Genomic DNA, 23,300 nt, shown 5'->3' on the forward strand with positions numbered 1-23,300 from the left:
AGACGAACAGGGAGGCCGGGGGAAGCTTGCTTGTTTGTTTCTACCCAAAAGCAAACTTAATGTAGCCACTATTCTAAGGACTTCAAATCCTGTAGGGCCTCTTGGTCTGGCTGGCAGTCTGTTCTTTGCCTGGGGAGAGGAAAAAATAGCAGTTGTGGCTCTAAACCTGCTACTGGACATTGAGGGTGCATGAATATGAAGCAGAAGGAGTGGGAGAGACATATTATTTCATATTATTTCAGGATTCTACTGCATAGTTTAAAGCTAACATCAGAGTACTTGTTGATGCTCCATCAGCCTGCCCTTCTGACCCCCAAATCTGGCCTTTGGGAAAATCTAATTGCCTATTCTGAATGACACGAGAGACACGTGAGTGATAAAGTTGTAGACAGTCACTTTGTGATTATGTGCCCTAATGGATGGAGGAATGCATTGAATGAATGTGTGAGTGAATGAATGAATGCACATAAGAGTTATTTATTCTAGCTCTGGGGTACAATATAATGATGTCTCCATTAATGCATCTTCTGGGAACTCAGTCCTTGTGAGGATGTCAGCCAAGGATAGAGCCAAGAGAAAGCTGCAAGAGCTGTCTTAAATACAGACCCTAAATATTGGGCTTCTCTGGACCTAACTTAGGAGGCTTTCTAGTCCTTAGGGCCCACAAGGATGGACATACAACTCAAGCAAGGAATAGCTGCACTCTGGGCCACTGGCCAGGAGACTATCCCAGTGGGAGGCAGAGATGGCTCTGGGAGCCGATGGGTGGGGGGATCTAGAGAGCCAGTGAGAGCTCTCTGGAAAACCCACCACCATGAGTACCTTATACTCTTGGTATTTGCTCATTCACTTATTCATTGTTTGAATGAATAGTTCTTGGAGTACCTACAACGTCCCAGACATAAAACCAGAAATACGAAGATGAGTAAGACTTGACTTGAATCCTTGAAAAGCTCATTGTCAGGTAGGGGAAACAGACAGGGAAACAGCTTTCCTCAATACAATGTGAGAAGTGCCACTACAGAAGTCAGCTCAAGCGGCCTTGGAAGTCAGAGGAAAGGCTTCCAACGCAGTGCGGAGGTGGGAGGCAGAGAAGGCTTCTCAGAAGAGGCTACTCCTATCTCAATCTTAAAGGCGGACAAATAGGTCTGCACAATCAATGTGATGGCTGTTCTTGGCAGAGGGAACTGTGAATCAAATGCTCAGAGGCTGTAAGAACATTAAGAGACCGGGACATTACAAATGTTGCTGCATGACCCAGATTGACAGCCTCGTGCTGGTTCTCCCACCCTAGTCATGACAATTCTGGGCCTCAGTGTCCTTGTCTGCATAATGACGACTCTGGATTAATGACCCAAATACCAAAGATAATTCTTCAGACTTCAGAAAAACTGCTCTCAACAGTCACTAAACAAAAAATGAAGAGCTGACACATTATTAGAACATCCTAGCAGCTCCTAAACTGCAGCTAGTATACTCTAGCTAGTTGTCTATTTAATACTTGGGAGTAGGAGGATAGGGAAGGGACAGCAAGTGGCTGCCATGTGTCCAGCTCTCACTATGCACATTCTCAGTGTTCTCTCAGGGTCTCTCAGACAGCCTTGGTGCTCTCTCCTAAACAGAAAAAAATAATCCCTGAAAAGTGCTATTTTCCTCATTTTACAGATTAGGAAACTGAGGCTCAGGGAGAGGTGATTTGCATGTGGTTCCACTGTAAGATTTGGATCCAGGATTTCTTCTGGGGTCTGTTTAATTCCAGACCCAGCTCTTCCCAGAATCACTCTCTGCCTCTGATCCAGCACTGACAGCTCTGGCAGATCCATCCTAAGGATCTGAAGCCTTCCTTCAACTCATCCACCCACATTCTTGCTCACCCAGGGGCTCCTGGTACCCCTCCTCTGCAAACTGGCATCCCAAGGAAAGCTACAGAAAGACAACCCAGCTAGAAGAAGCAAGCAGGAAGCAGGAAGAGCAGCCCTGGCCCTTCCAAAGTTGAGGATGGATACACCCTCCGGCCATCCATCCAGAACTCCAGGCCTAGCAGAGCTCCTCAGAGGGGCACAGTCTTTGGGTACAGCCACTGCTTCTTCTCTCTGGCTAGCATGGGGCTCTTAGGAGCCAGGACCCACCCTGACATCATGCTTACTGGTAACCTGACCCCTAATGACTGCTCACTCCTTACTCCAGCTGGGCCCATCATGCTGGCTCAGGGGAGAGGTCACCCCTCCAGGGGAAGGGGCCAGGTGGGGCTTTTCTTAGTGGCTGCTGAAATGAGAGATAATTTGGGTTACTGACATCTCCCACAAGAATTCCCCATTCTCAGAGCTGTTTCTAATTCTTCTTCTCTGGCTCCTTCAAAAATCAGGCCTGCTTTCACTTCTTACTAAAAGAGCAAAGGTGGCTCTCCCTTTGGGCTTTCACTCATTCAGCGAATTGGCCAAGAGCAGGAGTTTTAAAAGCACAAGTGTTTGTCTGGATGCTTATTGCTCTAGGAAGATAAACACTTATAAACAAACTATTTAATCACTGACGTATGCACTCTATAAAATGGGTCTAAGTATCAGCAAAACACTAAGTGTATTTAAATCCAATTCTAATAAAGCAGACAGAAGGGAAAACATAAAATATAAAGCCTCTTTAAATACACTGAGTATTTATGCTATGACTCTAAAGGGTAGAAAACAAATCTGAGATTCAATCTCTGCCCTCTAGCATCTTAGAGTCTAATAGGGAACAAAATTATTGTAATTACCACTATCACTGCTTCTGGTCAGCATTTACTGAATATTTACTGTCTAATGGATACTTGCTAAGTGCTTGTATTTTCTCATTTGATCCTCATACTAAGCCCAGGTTATAACAGCTGTTGATTTCCCCATTTAACAAAGAAGGAAGCTGAGGCACACCGAGGTGAAGTGACTTTCGGAAGGCCACTGAACCAAGACTTCCATCATTTTGACCACAGTGCATGCTCTTAAGCCACAGGTGATTCAGTGAAATGATTTACCAGGTAGGAACACAGGGAGAGAGCTGAAAGGAGTGAGAGAAGAAAGAATAAGGGGAAAGTGATGGAGAAGGTTTCAAGTGGATAGAAATGTGAGATGAACCTTGAATAGTGACTTAGGGTAGATGGTTGGAGAAAACTGGAAAGAATGAGGTGAAAGTGAACAGATTTCATGTCTGTTTCCACTAGGACAGCCAGTCTTACTGAGAGTTGCCCAAACACAAGCTATTGTCTTCTCTGGACTCTATCATCTATATCTGTGAAACTTGGACCCTAAGCATACCTGGGAAAGAACCTCAGGTGGGATCATTTCTCGCTCATTCTTTCCAAAACGGGGAGGTGAATTTCTTGCCCTCAAAAGAAAGCTCAGGTTAATAAAAGTTTTCCCAGAAATCTTCCTATAGAAGGTGAACAAACAAATACCGAAATATTGTATGGGTAAACCTAGCTTTACATAGTAAACAAATCTGTGAAAAATAACAGGAGGTGACAGTTTTTTGTAAAGTTCTCTAACTAAAAGAATTCCATGATGACATCTTCTGTAAAGCAAATACCTATTTTACACAGTGGAAAACAGACCCTTAACTCCTTAGATTTGCAGAACTAGATGTTCATGTGTGAATGTGGGTGTTGTACTGTTACTGTGGCATCTGTCTGCTTCGGGTCCCTGCATCCCTCATGCAGTCCCGTACTCCAATAGTGATGACCCACTGTGTTCAAGGGCTCTAAGCAGACATTGCAGGGGCTCTGGGTAGACAATTCAGCGGACACAAACATGCCAGAACAGCATAGCAGGAGCTGAAGACCCATTCCCATATGACTAGGATCAAAATTGGAAGACAGAGACAGATGGGGTAACACTGGCTGCTTTCAGAACACCAGGCAAGGATCAGCTGGTTCAAGAGGAAGCCTGGCCACATATCTGGGAAATACATAAGCAAGCATCCCTCTGTCAGGAAGGAGAGCTTCCTTTCCTGGGGTGGTAGCAATGGCAGAGCAGATAAGAGAACCAGCTACGGCTTCTGTGATACTGCAATATAATAAGAAATATATATGTAGTCCTCATCACTGATTCCTGGCACACAGCTTCTGAAACCCTTGGAATTTCCTGAGTGATAGGAGTGAAAGGAGCACCTTTTGTTATTCACAACAAGCACTTTTCAAGCATACCTGAGTTTATGTTAAGGAGGTGACTCCTTGGTGGACTTCTGGAAAGGTTCAGGATGGGGGCTGCTGCCAGAGGAATCAACTATGTGATTAGGGTTAGAACTTTCAGCCCCACCCTCTGGGGAGGGGGAGAGGGGCTGGAGATTGACTTAATCATGCCTGTTTTGTGAAACTTCCATAAAAATCCATAATCATGGGATTCAGAGAGCTTCCATGTTGAAGAACACAGGGAAGTGCTGGGAGAGTGGAGCCCCTGGAGAGGCCTGGAAGCTCAATGCCCCTTCCCACACACCTTGCCCTATGCATCTCTTTCATTTGCCATTTTCCAAGTTATATCCTTTATAAACCGGTAATAATAAACAAACTGTTTTCCTGAGTTCCGTGAGCTATTCTAGCAAATCATCAAACCTGAAAAGAAGGTCTTGGGAACTTTCTGATTTATAGCTAGTCAGTGAGAGGTACAGGTGGCCTGGATGTGCAATTGGCATCTGAAGTTGAGGCAGTCTTGTGGGACTGAGCCCTTAACCTGTGGGCTCTGATGCTAATTCCAGCCAGATAGTGTCAGAATTGAATTAAATTGTAGGACATGCAGTCAGAGAATTGATTGGTGTAGGAAAAGAACAACCCACATTTGGTATCAGAAGTATTCCGTGGACAGAAATGAACTACAAGAGCTTCAGACATACCTGGGTTTGAATTTCAGTTTCATCATGAATTAGCTGGGGGACATCAGGGAAAATTATTCAACCTAAGTTTTCTCACCTGTAAAATGAGGATGATGATGATAATAATACCTTCAGAACCAACCCAAATGTTTATCAATAATAAACTGGATAAAGAAAATGTGGCACATGTACACCATGGAATACTATGCAGCCATAAAAATGGATGAGTTCATCTCCTTTGCAGGGACGTGGATGAAGCTGGAAACCATATTCTCAGCAAACTCACACAGGAACATAAAACCAAACACCACATGTTCTCACTCACAGTGGGAGTTGAACAATAAGAACACATGGACAGAGGGAGGGGAACATCACACACCAGGGCCTGTTGGGGGGTGGGAGGCTAGGGGAGGAAGAACATTAGGAGAAATACCTAATGTAGGTGACAGGTTGATGGGACCAGCAAACCACCATGGCATGTGTAACAAAACTGCACATTCTGCACATGTACCCCAGAATTTAAAGTACAATTTAAAAAACGCTTCATCATCAGATTGTTGTAAATATAATAGAACAGTGTCTGATATACAAAACACGTTCAAACAGTAACTAATTGTTGAATGACTGGATGATCAAATGAATTAACTGATAAACAAATAACAACTAATACTGACTCAGTAGGTGCCAGGCATGTTTCTAAATGTTATTAACATGTTTAATTCTCAAAATGGCTCTAAATGATAATAATACTATTATTATCCTCGGTTATAGATGAAGAAACTGAGGCACAGAGAAGACAACTAAGTTTTTCAGAGTCACATGTCCAAGAAATGGTAGATTTCAATTGCAAAACCAGGTAACTACAGAACCTGCGTTCTTCTCACTATGACAATGGCAGATGGCAAGTCCCCAATAATTACAGATGTTATCTATTGCTATTATATTATTATTTATGCTACAGAGCAGTGCTTGCTTTCCAAACAGGTCTGTGTACTCCTGGTGGTATACAACATTATTTTAGGTGGTACATTGATGAACTTTTAAAAATTCTAATGGCCGGGCGCGGTGGCTCAAGCCTGTAATCCCAGCACTTTGGGAGGCCGAGATGGGCGGATCACGAGGTCAGGAGATCGAGACCATCCTGGCTAACACGGTGAAACCCTGTCTCTACTAAAAAATACAAAAAAACTAGCCGGGCGAGGTGGCGGGGGCCAGTAGTCCCAGCTACTTGGGAGGCTGAGGCAGGAGAATGGCGGGAACCCAGGAGGCGGAGCTTGCAGTGAGCTGAGATCCGGCCACTGCACCCCAGCCTGGGCAACAGAGCGAGACTCCGTCTCAAAAAAAATCTAATGATCACGGTTTTATTTCAATGGGTATTAGAAAAGTAAGTAGCTCATCAAAACCCAAGGTCTCATTGATGTTATCCTTGTGACAAAGCTCAATTTAAAAAAAAAAAAAATTAGTCGGTTTAAAAACACATAAGGTGGTAATAATATGGTAGAAATTAGATCAGTGGAATGTTAATGTCTAATAATGGTGTGTGATGGAAAATGGCACAGGCTTTGGAGTCACACAGAACTGGCTTCAAGACCTGGTCTACTACTTCTAGCTGCTGGACTCATGAGAAAGTTACCTAACTTCTCTGAGTCTTTACTTTCCTATCTGTAAAGTGGGAACAATAGCACTCTCTTGTGTGTGCTATTCAAGTGAGGTTAAAGTGACAGTGTATTCCTGCACCTGCATCATAGGGCCTTACCAATTGCTAATCCATCTCCCTCTCCAACTCATCCCCCTCCCCATCCAGAGCCACTGTCCTCACTCACCTCCTCTCCATCCCCTCTACCTTATCCCCCTAATCTAGCTGAAATCCATGATACTTGGGCATCATTATGGGAGCCTAGGGATTCTCCTCTTAACCCAGCTCCAGCAGGCGAATTCCTTCCACCACCTCAATTGTGTTGACAAGATTTGGAGACTCTGTAGGAATCCAAATGGGAAGATACTCCAGGGACACAAGCAGGAATTAGATTTTTTTTTCAATTACCATAGGCAAAGGGCTTCATGTTGTTCTACAAATGCAAACTGCTTATTTGATGTTTCTCTCTTTGCTGTCCTATGGCAGGCCCTGCCAGTGATTGATGGCCACAACAAAACAGAGTTCACACATCCCACACTCATGTTTTCAAGCTGCCTTGGTCTCAGATGGCAGAGGAAGCTGGCTCCCTGGGCTTCATGTAATGACCTCAGGACTATGGATGGCATCCAGGGAGGAAGACACTTTAGAGCCAGGACCTTTAGCCTACCTTCCATGCAGAAGGATCCCCCCATCCCCAAAAGCAAGCTAGATACCAAATGCCCACAAAAGGCTAGATAGACCAAGAAGTCAATGAATCTCACACCAGTCCAGGAGCAAACTGAGACCCAAGGATAAGATGTGACACCCAGTCACGCCTGTCACTCAGAGGTGACATGCTGGGATTGGAACCCAAGTCCACTGTAAAGTGTGACTTTTTCTCAGATTTCTATGGACAAGAAATTGTAGTCCCAAAGTAGACCCACTAAAACCTCAATAACAAAAGGCTTAGCAGAAGCTGAGACATAAAAAAGAGCTCACTTTTAGTCAGCACCAACAAAATACACCAGGTTCTGTGCTAAGTACTTTACTCATGTTATCTAACCTAATATAACCCTACAAGGTAGAAACTACTGCCATCCTCATTTTATAGTATCTAAACCAGTTTAGCGAGGTTACGAAATTTTCCCAAGATTAACAAGCCAGGACTTTCCGAGGCCAGGACTGAAACTCAGATCATTCCAGTTGTCACAGTTTTTTCCACCTCATCATTATGCTTCCTGTTTTCCATTGTCAAGAATTCCGTCTTCTCTGGTACATTCCATCTGCCAGTTTGTGGGACCTAAGTAGACATTTATTTAAGTATCCACTTGATGCTTGTTTGCTCCATTGGACTGAGCTTTGTGAGGATGGGGCAGTTCAGTGGGAAAGACAAACATTCAACAGATGATTCCATCACTCCCCTGACCATCCACCTCACAGAGTGCCTCCTGTTCTCCAGCCTTCTTCTTTCTCCCCTTTCTACCAGATTTTGCCCAATAGATTAGAGATATCAATCACTGCCTGTCCACTCATACCTCCTTCTGGAGTGATCCACCCTCAAAGGTTAGGCTGTATACCATGTGACCCTGTCCCTATCCCAGCGATAATTGACTGGCCCAGGGACAGACAAAGAACTTGGGTGGCTGATCTATCTCTATGGACTTGCTTTGTTTAAATAAATATTTATTTCTGACACTTGTTAAAATAGTCGAAGAGACTTTATGTAAGACTATTGCAATAAAAGCAAAAATTTCAATAGGGGAGAGAGATTGAGCTCAACTCCAAATATAACAAAGACAGCTGAGGATTTATAGCCTATGGGCAGAGTGATAGGGGATCAGTGGGTGGGAAATTACCAAAAGGACATGTCAAGGATAGGGGGCTTCTTGCTAAACTGACCTAACAGTATGCTTGCTACAGATAGGTCCAGGACACATACATCAAAGGTAGGGAATGAGGAACTTGATCAGGTCTCAAGGGTGGGAAGATTGTGCTAATAATTGACTTAGCACAGTTCTTGCTAAGACCAGGCTGGCAGGCCAAAGACAGGATGGGGGCCAAGGCTGAGATTCGGCTGAAGAGACAGCTCAGAAAAGCCTAAATGAAGTTTAGTCAAGGAAAGAGTCTTTGTCAATTTCTAGGCACAACAAGATGGAATAAGCCAATCAGATCAGCTCATAACTCTGAACTAAGAAACCCAGTGGGAAGTTCTCAGTAGACAATGATATTGAAAGAGATGAGTAGTGATGGTGGGTGGGGGCAATGATGATCAGCCTTGAAGGGAAGAGGGAAGAGAAAGAAACCATGAGAAGCAGTGGATGAAGAGTACTGGGAAGCAGAGAAAGGACCTGCTGAACCAAGACAGGCAGAGAAGTGACTTGACAGCCAAAGAGGCACCCATGGCGGCATCTTGAGCCCCTGATTTCCTGAAGCCTGGCTGACACTCAAAGGAACAACCTTAATTAGCATCTGTTTGCTCAAAGCTGTTTCTCTTGAATGTCATTCTATTTTTTGGAAAGAATAACACCATTCCACCTTCTCTTCTGGGTAAGCATTTCTAAATCACTGGTGACATCATTTGTTTCTATTTCAGAACATTCCATGGGCTTCAACAGAACACTGACTCTGCCCTCAGAAATGGAGACTCCTCATTACTTGCTCTCACAATTTGCCCCATTGTGCTGCAACATGTAAGGGCATATTTTGCACTGATTTATTCAGTACATCCCCTTTTGGGTACATCTGAGCCACAGTTCTTGCCTCTTATCTTACCTCTAAATGATCAGCCGACACAGACATCAATGAAATGACCTTCCAGGTCACCTGTCACCATGGACCCATGGAAATTCAAAGGGAAAAGGCATGTCTCTACAGTGGGGGTGACAGGGATAATAGATTCACGATAATAAAACTGGGTCTTCACAGTTATGAATCTCCACACACAAAAAGACTCACAAATGCAGAACTTTTACCTCTAAGCAGTGCTGCCAGACACCATTTCTCCCATCCCAAATCAAAGACAATCTCCCTTCTAAGAAACTACTACCACAAAGAATCTAACTCAGAGGGTCAAAGGAGAGTCCTAACTCTCCCTTTTACCCTCTCATTTGGAATGAGTCAACATTCCAAATGACAACTCATTCCAAGTGACAACTCATTCATTCAACAAGTATTTCCTGATCATCTACTGTGTGCCGAACACTGTAATATGTGCTCTGAATACAGAAACAAACATGAAACTGAATGGCTAGTAAAAAAGAGAGACTTTAGCAAACAATCAAATACAGACTTATACACGTGAGATGCAAAGAGTATCTAAGAACAATTCTTTGTCCTAGTTTTTAGCTTCTCATGATGATTTTCTCATATCTAAAGGATTTTCACTTATTGCATTTTTAAATTATAACAGTGGAAACAAAGAGAAATATTTTAACTGAAATTTAGAATCACACACCTCCGTGTAAGAGATGGGAAGAGGGGGTCTGAAAGAACCTTACCTAAGAAGCAGACAAAAACCTGGATTCTGAACATAAAGGCACAGTGTTCCCAGGGATGCAGATTGGTACCTCTATGGTGGCTTCACAAGAGATGAAGGACATAGGATCTTGCTATTTGTAACCAAGATGCTGATTCCCATCCCTCAAGTCTCACTGTGACCCCAGAGATTCATGGGAGCGTAGATGCTGGAAATGGACACAGCTTTGGGTAACTTTATCTTTACTTACTCAGCTTAAGGAAGAAATCCCCTGTATACCCAAGCCCAGTTCTTAACTTTCCTCTCTAACATATGCAGTTACACAGCTCTGGCTCATTCCCCAAATGACCTCCAGTTCCTATATCAGGAATCACCCTGACTTGGCTTCTTCAGCCACCTGTCCCAGTCCCATCTTTGCCTCTGCTTCCTCCCTGCAAATGAACTCAGAATGTAGATGCAAGGCTGCAGTGTTGTTCCTCATCTTTGGAAGAAGCTGCGTTGTAAAAACATCTATTCCTGCTCTGCCATCCGCATCTCCTCTCATTTCTCTTCCCAGCCCCCACATCCCTCTGTTTCTAATTATCCCAACGAGAAAGAAGATTAAAAATTAATGCCCTAAGGATGGGAGTTAGAGATGTCATTATTGTGATTCAAACCCCAGGCATGGAAGAATCTGATCTAAGCTTTAGGAGCAAACTAACCTAGGATGGGTTTTGGAAAACCTTGATTAATTGTAACCTACCTCTAGGTAACCAGGTTTTTTTTCCTGGTGCTGAGGTTATAGGGGATGCCACAGAGTGTATCAAATGAAATTCAAAAAATTTTTCAAGTAAAAATGTGACTTGTAAGGGGTGTCTTAGACACACATAAAAAGGTTTAACCTAATCCCTACATGCCAGGGTCCTGTGCATTGTAATTTAATGTGTAGAAAGAGGAAGTCGAAGTAGTTATTACAGGATTGCTACATAAAGAAAGATTTTGTTGTCTCCACTGACTGTACTACTAAAACAGAAAAGTACACTTTCCTTTAGAAAAATGTGCATAACACAAGTTTAAACCAGAAGGAATTTTATGTGACCTTCAGTTAACCAAAAGGAAACTCAAATGCAGTAGCAGCAGCCACCCATCCCCTATCCCCATTTTACTCCATAAATAGGCCCCTTACAGAGATTTTTGCAAAATAATGCAAGGGAAACATATGATAAGAATTATAATAGATATCATTTAATGCTTATGTGCTAAGTACTGTGTTAAATCGTCAAGTGAATTATATCTCATAATCCTCACCAAAGGTTTTATTATTAGCATCCCAATTTTCATAATGAAAATGGAGAGGCTAGAAAGGTTAAACAAATTATCCCACATAATAAAGTGTCAAAGTTATGTGATTAAAAAATACCAGACAACCTAGGTGCTATTGCCGCTCTTTCTCCCTCCAGTTTAAAACCATACTTCAGATAGTTTAAGAAAGGAATACATAATGACATAGTACAGACCAATAGGACAAAATTAAGTCTAAAGAGATCAGGTAAGTAAAAGGGCTTTAACAAATGTGCCAATCCTGGATCTCTACGCAGGATGCCAGTGGGAGAGTTGGCACGTCGTACCACTTAGCATTAAATTTCATCCTTCTTTTGTGCTGAGGACTCAGTGGTTTGGTTTCTGGAAGCCAGTTTGGGATAGAGCTGCAAAGCCAAAGTAAATTCAGTTTACTTATGTTCAGTTTACTTATGTCCAAAGCTATCTTTGTGCAATTTACACGAATCTATCAAATAAATGGAGAATGGCCACCTATGAGGGTGCCTGGATCATTACTCAACTTCTAGCAGCTTTAAGGACCAAAAATAACCCAACTTTTCCAGCATCATTAAAATCAAATCCAGAAAAATGTCAAATTTTCTTCACTGTTGAAAATTAAGCCAAAATAAAAAATATCAGCATTCATTTCTGCTGATTGAAGAAAGCCATTTTATTCCCTGGAAAACAACCCTAATACAGCCACAGTGAGGGTTAAGGTTTCATGAATTTGTGGGAAACACAAGTCGGTACATAACAGCCAGCATCCATCCCAGCTGCAGCCCCCCAAAAGGCCACATGGTTCCCCTATGAGCTGCTTATTTAGTCCTCTCTTCAGTGTGCCTTTCACTTGGCCCCTTATAGGCAGAGCTCAAGTTCCCCCTCCTCCAGAGAAGCCCTCTCTGACCTCTCCAAAGCAGAAAGATGCTTACCTAGTATCACAGTCGCTGCTGATTGAATTGCCTCCTCCAAGACACTGGAAGTGCCCAGACACAGGAGACAATATCTAAGCTCATCATCATGATCCCAGTGCCTCATGCTGTGGCTGGCTGGCACACAGTAGGTACTCAATAAATAAAGTAGGATGAATGAATAAATGAATGAATGAAGACTAATCGTGTTATCTCACATTCTCTTCATTGAGATGAAGGCAGGGAATTGGTCTGACCCCTTTGCCATCCTCTCCCCTGACCCTATCCCTGGGTCAGGTCTCAAAGCTTACTGAATGGAGTCGCATCTGGCTACAGTCTCTCTCCATTCTTCTTCAGTGATGTGTGAAATGTGCTGTGGTAGGTCCTCCCTGTCCATCTGAGCTCCTGCTTAACACTCCCTTCGTTCATGCCAGGAAGACAGGTGGGCCCTACAGGCAGCGACCTCTCAGAAGGCAGATCAGTTGTAACTGCTGCTACCTCCAGCTCCAAAGGAGCAGCAGCAAACACTGACCCAGGCCAGGAAACAAGTATTTCAGTTCATCTGGGGAGCTGGGGCTAAAGCCTCATCCTCACATAACATGTGAGTATCCATTAATCCAGACCCCTAACCACACCTTCAGCACTCCAGAGCTCATATCACTATGGCCAAGGAAAATCCCTCTAAAGCAGCTCAGCCTCACTACTGGCCTGGGATTGACCTTGGGGAGGGTGGTGGCATGCAGCCCTGACTTGCTGAATGACATGGGCATTGTTCCCGGGTAAACAAAACATCTGTAAGATGTTATACAGGTACCATGCAGGACTGAAGAAAGAGAAATGGAAACAAGGGAGCCAGCCAGGAAGCTACGCCACCATCCAGGCAATAATTCCTGGACCTTAAACTAGGGCGGTAGCAGTGAGGCTAGAAATTCCACTACTGATTGAAGAAGGCCATTTTATTCCCTGGAAAGCAATCCTAATAACAGCCACATTGAGAGTGGGAGTGTGTGTGTGTGTGTGTGTGTGTGTGTGTCTGTGTGTGTGTGTGTGTACATACTTAGGCATGGATGCAAAGAAGTTGGGAAAATAATTTTTAATTATTGGCAAGGTAAAATTTCAGTGGGGTCCTGGAGTCTAGCAGACAACATAAGTTGTGGAACCCTGGAGAAGTCCCTGAATCACAGATTTTACATCTGTAAAACAGGTTAATAGTACCTGCATCATGGGTTTGGGGTATCTAAATGAGGTAAAGTAAAAGGAGTGCTAGTTCACCCCTGGCACACAGGGATTGCTCAATATAAGTTAGTTACTTTCCCTGTCTTTACACCATTGATCTAATTTTTTAAATCCTTTCCAAAAACCTCACTAAATCTAACCACTTGTACTTGGGAAAATTACTTTAAAGCACTTGTTTTCCTTCTACATCTAAAAGGAATAACAATTGCCCTGTTTCCACTGGCACAAACCAAGTGCAAAGGCACTTCCAGCATAAGAAGCATTAGAAGGTGTCATTACTTCAAGTTGCTCCATCCAGAGGGCTGCCAGTCCCCGTCAGCCACCAATGCATTGAAGATTGGCAACATCTGAGATTCATCCGCCTCCACCTGCTATGTCTAGTCACTAATGCAAATCTTCTTGCTTCTTCCTTCAAACTGTGACTTCAATATGCCTTTTTCTACTCACCAGACCCAGTCTAGACTTCCTTCATTGAATGTTTTGATGACTGAAGAGAACTCCTGAATGTCCCCTCAAATCTTATTTCTCCCTCCTCTCTCTATGAGTAGACAACATATTAAATCTAAGAGGATCAGATTCACCTCATGACCACAGGGAAAGAGGAATATCAATCCTATAAGCAACATTGATTCATTCAACCAATATTTACTGGGAGCCTATTGCATGCTAGGGATGAAAAAATGGACAAGACCTCCTCAAGGAGCCAATCATCTGGTTCAGAGATGTGACATGTGGGAAAATGTCTGGTCCATAAGGAGAATGTGGTGAACTCCTACCCAGGCTGCACTTAAGCAAGGTATAGAACTAGGAGGAGGATCCATTCTACATGGAGGATAAATGAGGAGTCTGGGAGTGAGGGCCTTCTGGGTGGGTGGGCATGACACATAAAAAAGACTCAGAACTAGGGGGAAATGTAAGGTCTGTTCAGGAAAGAGCCATCAGAGCTTTACAAGAAGAGAAGTTTTGCATAAGAGAATCGGAGAATATAGTAATCACAGTAATCCCCACTTACTGAATACTTATGTGCCAGGCACAGTGCTGAGCATCTTGTAACCTACGTACATGTAAATACCACTGGGGAAACAGCTCCAGGAGTGTATAGAATGCCTCCAGGTTTAACACTGAGGTCAATGAGACTCCAGTGAGATTCTAGCTTTCATCCATTATACCCTAGAAGTCAGTGACAATGTAAATGCCAAGGACTAGAGAGGATGGCTTCTTCTGAAGGAAGACACAGTCGGAAACCACTGAGTAGGATGACAATAGCTGGACTCTGGAACAAGTAGTCTAGCCAGGAATGGAGAATAAACTTAAGAAGAAGAAATGGAAACAAGAAAGCCAGCCAGAAGGCTATACCACTACCTGGGCAAGAATTCCCAGACCTGAAACTATGGTGGTAGCAGTGAAACTAAAATAAGCACAGACAGGCACCAGATATGTGTGGCACAGAAACAAGTAGGGCTGATGACTGAATGAAAAGGTGGTGGGCCTGTGAGGTGGAAGAAGGTCAAACAATTCTGAGTTGCAAACCCAAATGACAAGGAGGTTGGGAATGCCATTAACAAAAATGAAGACAAGAGGCTGATGGGGCAAATATGATAATATATTGCCCTTTGAAGGGCGGGATTTGGCAGATCCAGAGCAGTTCAGCCAACCCTGGAAATTTTAATTACACCAAGCCTGAGTTCACACTCTCCAAAGTCATTTTTAAAAACTGGCTCCAGGATGCTTTCATGCTGAGAAGCTGACAGCTAGGAGAATATTCAAACTGAACCATCTTTGTCACTACTCAGTCATCAAGCATCTTTAAAAAAAAAAAAAAAACCAACAATTCTTATTTTACAGTGTTCATCCTCTGTGGGAAACCTCTGTCTGTGAAGGACAAACTTCTAAAGAAGAGTAGAGAAAAATCAATCAAAAAGTCATTCCCTTGACTGATCAATAGGTGTCTGTCAGGGAAATTTTACTTCTCCCATCTATGCTAGTTAAGTAGGTTCTTAGAGCACTGAACAATACTTACCTCACTGAATTTCTCTATGCAGAAGCCCCCTGCCTCCCTGGCTTTTTCCTCACTTTAGCACAGAATTTGAATCTGACAAGAGCTAGGGATGCATAGAGAGCTGCCATCTATATATGGAACCCAGATAAGTCTTTAAAGGAATAGGGAGGGGCTTTGAGAGCTCTGAATGATAACCTCTCCTGGCACAGGGGACAAGTGGGCACATTCACCTCTGAGGGCTGCCTCCTGATCTTCTCACGGCCAGCCACTAAGGTCCCTGCTCAGAAGACACCTCCTCAGGGAGGCATCCCCTTACACCCAGCTAAAGCTCATCCTCTTGGGGCAAGAGAAGAGTTCTAGATCTTGATATCTTATGTATCTATGGCTGCATAGGTGTGTATAAGGTAGAAAAATTCATCTTCATTGATTTGTAAGCTTTAAAAGCACACATTTTACTGACTCTAAGTTATACATCCATTAAAAGGGAAATTCAAGAATAATCATAAATATGAAATGTATACCTCTCTCACTCACTACACCAACTTTGCCTTATTTATTTTCTTTAGAGCATAGGCCAGTGTCTGGAAATAGATGGTGTAGTTATTTGCCTGTTGTTGGTTTTTCAGAAAGGCACTGTCTACCACAGTGGCCACTAACCACATGCAGCTATTGAAGCCTCAACTAATTATAACTCAATAAAATTTAAACTTCGGCCACACTAGTACCATTTCAAGTGCTCTGTAGCCAGATATGGCTAGTAGCTACTGATTTGTACAGTGCACGAATAGAACATTTCCATCATTGCACGAAGCTCTGTTGGAGAGCACTGATCTAAAACATAGGTTTCAAGAAAAAAGTGGCTTTGTATGTCTGGTTTATATTTAGCTCTTAGAAAGGTGCCTGGCACAAGGAGGCACTTCATAAATACTTGTTGAGTAGATGAATACTGGAATTATGTACTATCAAAAAACAGAGCCCAAACCAAAAACCTGAAAACATCCTAAATGTACATCTATAAGGGATTAGTGATATAAATTTTGGCACTTCTACAGTGCAACTCTATCCAGTGACTAAAAGGCATGAGTTGGGTGTATATGTAATGACTCAGACAGACACCCACATTATTTTAAATGATAAAGCAAGTTTCCTAAAAATATGTATAGCATGAATCCATTTTATTAAGAAACACAAACCAAAAAAAGTCAAGAATAATATGTACCAAACTGTTAATAGCAGTCACTGCTAGATAGAATTAGAGAAATGAGAAATTTATATTCTATATTCTTCTACGATGTTCAAATTTGTGATGTGTATGTATTACTTGAGTATTTTTTTAAAGATTTAAAACAAAATCACATGCAGCCTGCTAAGAACAAAAGGAAAAAAAGAAAGCCCACATTGCAATCTATACCAAGGATATGTAGTACATTTCTTAAATATTTACCAAGGGCCAAAGTCCTTCCCAGCTTTATTCCATTGAATCTTAATAATATCCCTATAATAAAATCCCCATTGTCCTATGCTGAAAATGTAGACTCTAAAAATCAGAGAGGTTACATAGGTTTCCCAGGGTTGCATAGCTAGCACACAGCACCACTGGTATTTGAACCCAGGTCTCTAGTTCTATAGTCCATGACACTTTTCACTGCAGAAGGTATGTGCATGTACCCACAAAAAGCCAGATCCTAGTTGGCCCTAAACTAGCCATTTCATCCATATGAAACCCCAAAACAATCACCAAGCTACAACCAGGTGCATGAGAAGTGGCTTTTGCTTCTTGGGACATTGGGAAATACAGCAAAATTGAATCTAGCTAGCCCTCTGCCTTGTCTCTTGACTTATCCCACAATTGTCTTTCCCTAAACACCCCTTACACACAGACAGAAATGCCAGGGGGATCTGGTGCCAATGAATACGTGGTAACTTAAGCATGCTGGTGGAGACTTCCCGGCTCTCCAGCAGATGCCTCGATTGTGCCTTTGTTGGATTTTCAGCCAATCCCCCCTGAAGAGGATTTTTCAGCTCACCCGAAGTATATGAGCCAAAACACTGTAGAGTCGCCTTTCAGCTTCGTGGACAAGACATTCCAGGCTGCACGCTGAGAGGCTTGTTTAGCTTCACACTTGACGCAAATGGGGTGTATGTTTACCCACAAACACACACATTCACACACCAACAGAAGCTGCTGCCGCCAACAGAAGCTACTGCAGTAGCGGTATTTCTAGAAGCCCAGAAACTGTACTCTGAGCAATGTGGAACTCGATCACAATGCCTATCAGGAAAAACAATCTAATTCTTTCTAAGGAAAGTTTCAACCACAGCCCAGAAAATTCAGTAGAAGATGAAATGTAATACTCTATTAAGCCTTATTTTGCCAGCACAAGTGAGAGCTCACCCAAGCATAGAGAGTCATTAAAATGGATCTTACATATATCATTATAAATTTAATAATCGCCATGACGGCTAGAGTTCAAGTTAAAATGAATGTCAGCTGAGCATGACCAATTGATGTTACCCCAGCTGCCACAGAGCCTCACTTGGGGTTATATTCTACTTCCAGAGGCTCCATAGTACATGTGGACCCAACGCAGCCAGAGCCAAGAACAGATGGGAAATGCAGACGTCTACACCTAGCCAAAAAGAAGCCATCATAATTGCATATTATCTTGCTATACCAGCCCAATTAAAATTGTCTACAGTGTCAGAGGTCCCAAATGTTCCTCCGCTAAGTGTCTGGATATCAAACTTGGCTAATACTTAGTCAAATGCAGTCAATCCTGGGTTCTGTTCACAACTATTATTGATTTTTCTCCAATCTCTCAGAAAGCTTCTGTAGAAATAGGAGTAGACAGGTCTAGTAGGTTATACACTTAATAAATCAAACATCACAAAACAAATCCCACTTATCTAGGTTCCCAAGATAGTGGGCATTCTTCCCGAATTATAGTGATGGCAGCTTCGGAAATTGAATTTTTTGTTAGGAATGGAGTCAATATTTATGTTTATAAATGTTTATTTCTGTTTATTTTTATCCTTGGAAGTTCAGAGAAAATGCAATCCAAAATCCTTTTTCATACACACACACACACACACACACACACGACACATACACACACACACACACAGAGGCATATAAAATTATAGGGAAGAGTCAGAAGGACAATTTTCATCTCCATGTGTATTTCACACTGAGAAGAGTCAATCTTTGAGACTCAGGAGGAGAAGGATATCCACACCACTCTGAAAGAACACCAGAAGTCTTTTTTTTTTTTTTTTTATCATCCACAACATTTCAAAGGAAATATCAGAAATTATTTTCAGTTTAACACAAACTTGGACTCTGCTAGAGCTGTATTTAACCCTTGCCCCCCCTGGTCCTAGCTATGCCCCAAGAGTGAGAAGATACAGCTTCAACTTTCTTCCTAGACAACCAACCACTCTATGCTACTCCCCAACGCGTCTGCCTTTTAAAGACAAGTTGAACTTTAACTGGTAGACACAGGTCCTGGGTGACTGCAGCTTTCAGACCAATGACAGCAAATGACCTACACTCAACAGGCCATTTTAAACGGCTGTGACATTCTCACGGATAGGGCCAAAGAGTGCAGTAGAATATGTTTTTGATCCATAAACACAAGAGCCAGCCAACCACACAGAGAATAATTCAAACAAAACCTCCGCTGTCAGGAGCAACATTTCCAAAAGGTGCTAAGAGTGTGTGAATCCCGAAGGGGGCTTCAGTACAAAGAAACTCATATTGGACTTTGAGAACACCAACATTTTTTGTTAACTTCCTCAGTTACCAGTTATAAATCTTTGCCTTTTTGGCTGCCAGGACTAAATTTTTTTCCCTTTTCTTTATCTTTCTTCTTGCCTACCAGTATGTCAAGACACCCAGCATCAAGACATAGCAAATCTCAAGCCACCATGCTACCTCCTTCTGGAGGGAAAGACAGACAAGCATGCTCAATGATGACCACCTATGCTCTTTGAATCACACTTAGCAATTCCAGCACCATAATCCAATCAACCAACAAAGTTCTGCCACTTACCCTCTTTTGATCTTCCAGTCCGTGGGTAACGGGCTTTCTCTTCTGCTGTTGGCTGGACTCAGAAACTGATTCCATTTCCCAGAAATAAAATCCTCTCTCTCCTTCAGCGATGCTTCCAAATCCACAGAGGAACAAAATAACCCACACAAAAGTGATGCATGCAACCGCCAGACAGAGTTCCCGCCAGCCAAGGAAATTAGCACCACCTCTTCAAAGGTCTTCCTGTCTTCTTAAAATCCACTCGGGAACCTCACTCGGCACCGCTGCCTTTGCAATGAGGGTGACTGCTGCCGGCATCATGAGAGCTAAGTCTTGGGGTTTTACTTTAGGTCTGAGACTTGCTTCATGAGAGCCCAGAGGACAAATTTGGGCAAAGACAAGTCCATATCCTGAGGCACATACCACATTACTGCCCCAGAAACCCTTTCCTTCACTGTCTCCTTGGCACAGATAATTTATATGTCAATAACAATGTAAATGGGCATTTAATCCACCAAGCTGATAACATCCACATCCCTCTCTGGCAGCCCCTGACTCCCATAAATCACCGCAAACACTGCGCGGAAAGCTGCCCCTCATGGCTCCTGCAAGCGTTCATCACAGTGGTGGCTCCCCTCCTGGGCTGTTGTCTTCCTTCATGGTGTAAGAGCCATACCTGAGGAGAAAACATTCAACAGTCAGATTTGTCTTTTGTAGAAAAGTACAGATTTGAGCAGTCTTTCCCACCATCTGGAGCCACATAGTGAGGCCTGAACCAAGCAGCAGCCGATGATCTTTTTCTAAGCTCCTCTGAGCACATTAAAGGACAAGCAACCTCCAGGGGCCTCACAGGCTCCCCACCTCTTGTGTTCTGGAAATAAGCACACCGGAGCTGGAAATGAGTTATCTTTCAAACTTCCATGGGGGGCATCGTCATCATCATCATCATCATCATCATCAGAGGAATAAGGCACCAAAGTATGAAGAGACAGGGAAGCAATGGTCTGTGAAGCACAAAGCATCAACATTTTTCCCCCAATTACAGCTGCGTATGGCAGGCAAAACACCAGGGTCCTCAGAGAGGGTGAGAAAGAGCAGCTGAGATTGTCTCAGGGCCGAAAAGCAACTGACTACGGAGCTGCATTCCCTGCCTGGGAACCTGCAGATAGAGCAGACACTCAGTCACCTCCTGGCTGACGTCACAGAAGCTCGGAGGGACAGGGAGGGAGGAGAAAGGAAGGGACCTCTGCACCAAGAAAAATATTCATACGTGGTACACTCTCCCATAAATAGTCCAAGAGGTGGGGACATATCTGAGAATCCTGTGAAGATGCATCAACAAGCAATTATGAATGCCTCCTCCCACAACACCAGCACCATCAGGAAGGAAAGGAATGGGGGGGAGGGGAGCTCTTTACTAAAAGGCACTAGTCTTGCCAGCATTTTTAATGAACGCACTAGCCATTCCACAATTCAGGCCATGCCAGCCTCCGGGAGAGCTGTGGCCAGATCCGGCCGCAGCGGCATTAGACAGAAACCCACAGACCCTCCCTTGCAGCTGTCCTGACTGGTGGCTACTTTGGAATAAGGCCGAAGCCATCCCCTATCACAAAAGGCTTCCGCACAGCTCAGTGCCAAAGCAGGTTAAGAGGCGGACATGAGACTCCGCCACAGAGGGCTTGTAAGGGGGAGGAGGAGGAGGAGGAGGAGAAGTACTAGCAGATGCTTGGGAGAGGAGCTGCAGAGGGGATGTGACTTCGCAGGTACATCCCTCTTAATTGAAGGCGTCTCCCACACACATGAAACACTCAACCAGAACAGATTTCTGCAAGTGAATTCCCAAGTCACAGATGTTCTGAATTTGGCAAGAATCAGTGAGGAGCAGAATGTTCAGAAGGTTATCTTGTATATCCAAGAGTGGCTGACATTATAGACAAAATGACTGAAGCCCTCTGCTGACCCAGGAAGTAGCTGAGCTTTTAGAAAAAAGTAGACACTCTCTTATTGCTCACCACTGCTATCTCCACAGCCCCTTCAAGGGATACCCTACAAAGGTGAAACCTCAGAATCATTCTTTTTAGTTCCAGACCACAATGCAAGTAAACTCTGACAAACTGGCTATAAGCATTACCCTTTTCTGAATCCAACGGAAACCTCAAACTAAAAGACTCAGGCAGACCTAGGTTCGAATCTCAATGCTGCAGCTTCTTGTGTGACCCTGAGCCAGTAACTTAACCTCTCTGAATCTCAGTTTTCTCATCTTTAAAGTGAGGAGAATGATACCACACAAAATTGCAAAGATCGAGATCAGCTATTGACACAGAAGAGGTGATCAAATGATAATTGCTAACATGTACTGAATGTTTGCTATATGCTGAGTGCTAGCTACTGCTTCATATATTCATTTATTCAGCAAATCTCTGTTAAGGTCTTGTGTGTGCCACTTCTTTTGCTTCAAATAGAGATGTTTAGCCTTGTATTTGAGATGAGACAACTGAAGATAAGAGAGGTCAAGTAACTTGCCTAGAGTTACACAGCGAGGAAGTGTGGGTCTAAAATTTGAACCTAGGTCTGACTTCAAAGTTCCTGCTCATATCCATGCTGCTCTGGGAGGAGTACTGTTGTTTGGCTTTTCACAAGCAGGCTGAGTTCAGAATCTACACTTTTCATAGCTACTGGCCCTCCTCATGAATAATAATAAAAGAAAAAAAAGCCAGGTGCCAAAAAGGGTCTCCCGCTTGGAAGGCCTTCTCCATTGGGGCTGCCTCATTGACAGCTCTGGACTTTCTCTGTATCTGAGAACAGCTCTGCACTCTGCGCCAGGCCGCTGTGCTGGAGCTCCCTCCCGGGTGAGACCCTGTCACATCCCATCACACCAGCCGGCGCACACGCCCCAAGTGCACATGGGGACAGACGCTCTCACCACAGAAATACCTCCCAACCAGCAGGAAGTGGGAGGATGTTCAACACCTCCTGTGAGCCTTTTGTTTTTTTTCTAGGAGTCAGTCTCCACCAGTTCTGGGGCTGTTGCTGTCCTTATGCTGGAGCCAGAGAGGAGAGAGTCACAGGAGAAAGAGGAGAAGCAAGGATGCTGATGTCAGCTAGCTAGCTGCCACATCCAGTCTATTTCCTGACTGGGCAGAGGAGACTTCAAGAGAGTATGCCCTGATGTAAAAGCTCTGGTTTCTTACTGCCAGGGAAATCTCAGGATATTTAAATACACTTGAATGTAAATGAGCTGAAAGAAAGGACTCAGTCAGGGAACATTTAACTGAATTGTTGAGAAATGAACATGCTTGCTGGATCGATCCCTAAATGCAGCAATGTATCAGCCGCTTCTCCTCTCTGTGTCATAAGTCAGCCAGGAGCAGCTGCAAGGGAAAGGAGAAAAAAGAGAAGGCCTGGCCAAACTGCACCATAAGATGAGTGGGGAGCACTGAGGGCAAGCCCTGGCTTCTCCTCAAAGTTCAGAAGACAAGCCCAGTCTTACCGAAGATCTTCTGAACTCACTGCCAAGACTTTTTCCTGCCTGGTACAAACAGCCTCCAAAGGCTTCAAACTCCCATTCTACATCTGCCCAAATCCTTCTTCCTCTGAGCAATCCCCCAGGGGTGGGGGGGCAGAGATTAAAGACAGTTTTGGAGATATAGCCTAGTAAATAGATGGTACAGGAAAAAACTTCCTAGTCTTAGAGGTAGAGGCATCCTTCAGAGGGACCTGCTGAAGTCCCTTCCTGCAGTAAAACTTTATTCCCTGTTAAATGCCAATTTCGGATTCCAGGTGCCAGACAAGTCACAGGCCAGGCCTTCTTAGGTATAACTTACTCCTTCTGCCGTGGGTATTGAAATTGTGAGCCCAGCTTTGGTAAAATATCCTTAGATTTTTTCCAAATTTTTCAAAA

General features: G+C 43.4%; 1 protein-coding gene across 1 annotated transcript in view; it reads right to left on the reverse strand.

Moving 5' to 3' along the window:
• NAV2 (neuron navigator 2) overlaps positions 1–19,724 on the reverse strand; it is a 771,558-nt gene extending 751,834 nt beyond the window's left edge. Inside the window, exon 1 of the mRNA XM_023191516.1 lies at positions 19,421–19,724. Within this exon, the coding sequence (XP_023047284.1) occupies positions 19,421–19,495 (75 nt within the window). The 5' untranslated portion in view covers positions 19,496–19,724. The remainder of the gene's footprint in view (positions 1–19,420) is intronic.
• Positions 19,725–23,300: the final 3,576 nt, after the last annotated feature.

The sequence above is a fragment of the Piliocolobus tephrosceles genome, chromosome 13 (genome assembly GCF_002776525.5).
Source record: "Piliocolobus tephrosceles isolate RC106 chromosome 13, ASM277652v3, whole genome shotgun sequence".
In the NCBI taxonomy this organism is placed as follows: Eukaryota; Metazoa; Chordata; class Mammalia; order Primates; family Cercopithecidae; genus Piliocolobus; species Piliocolobus tephrosceles.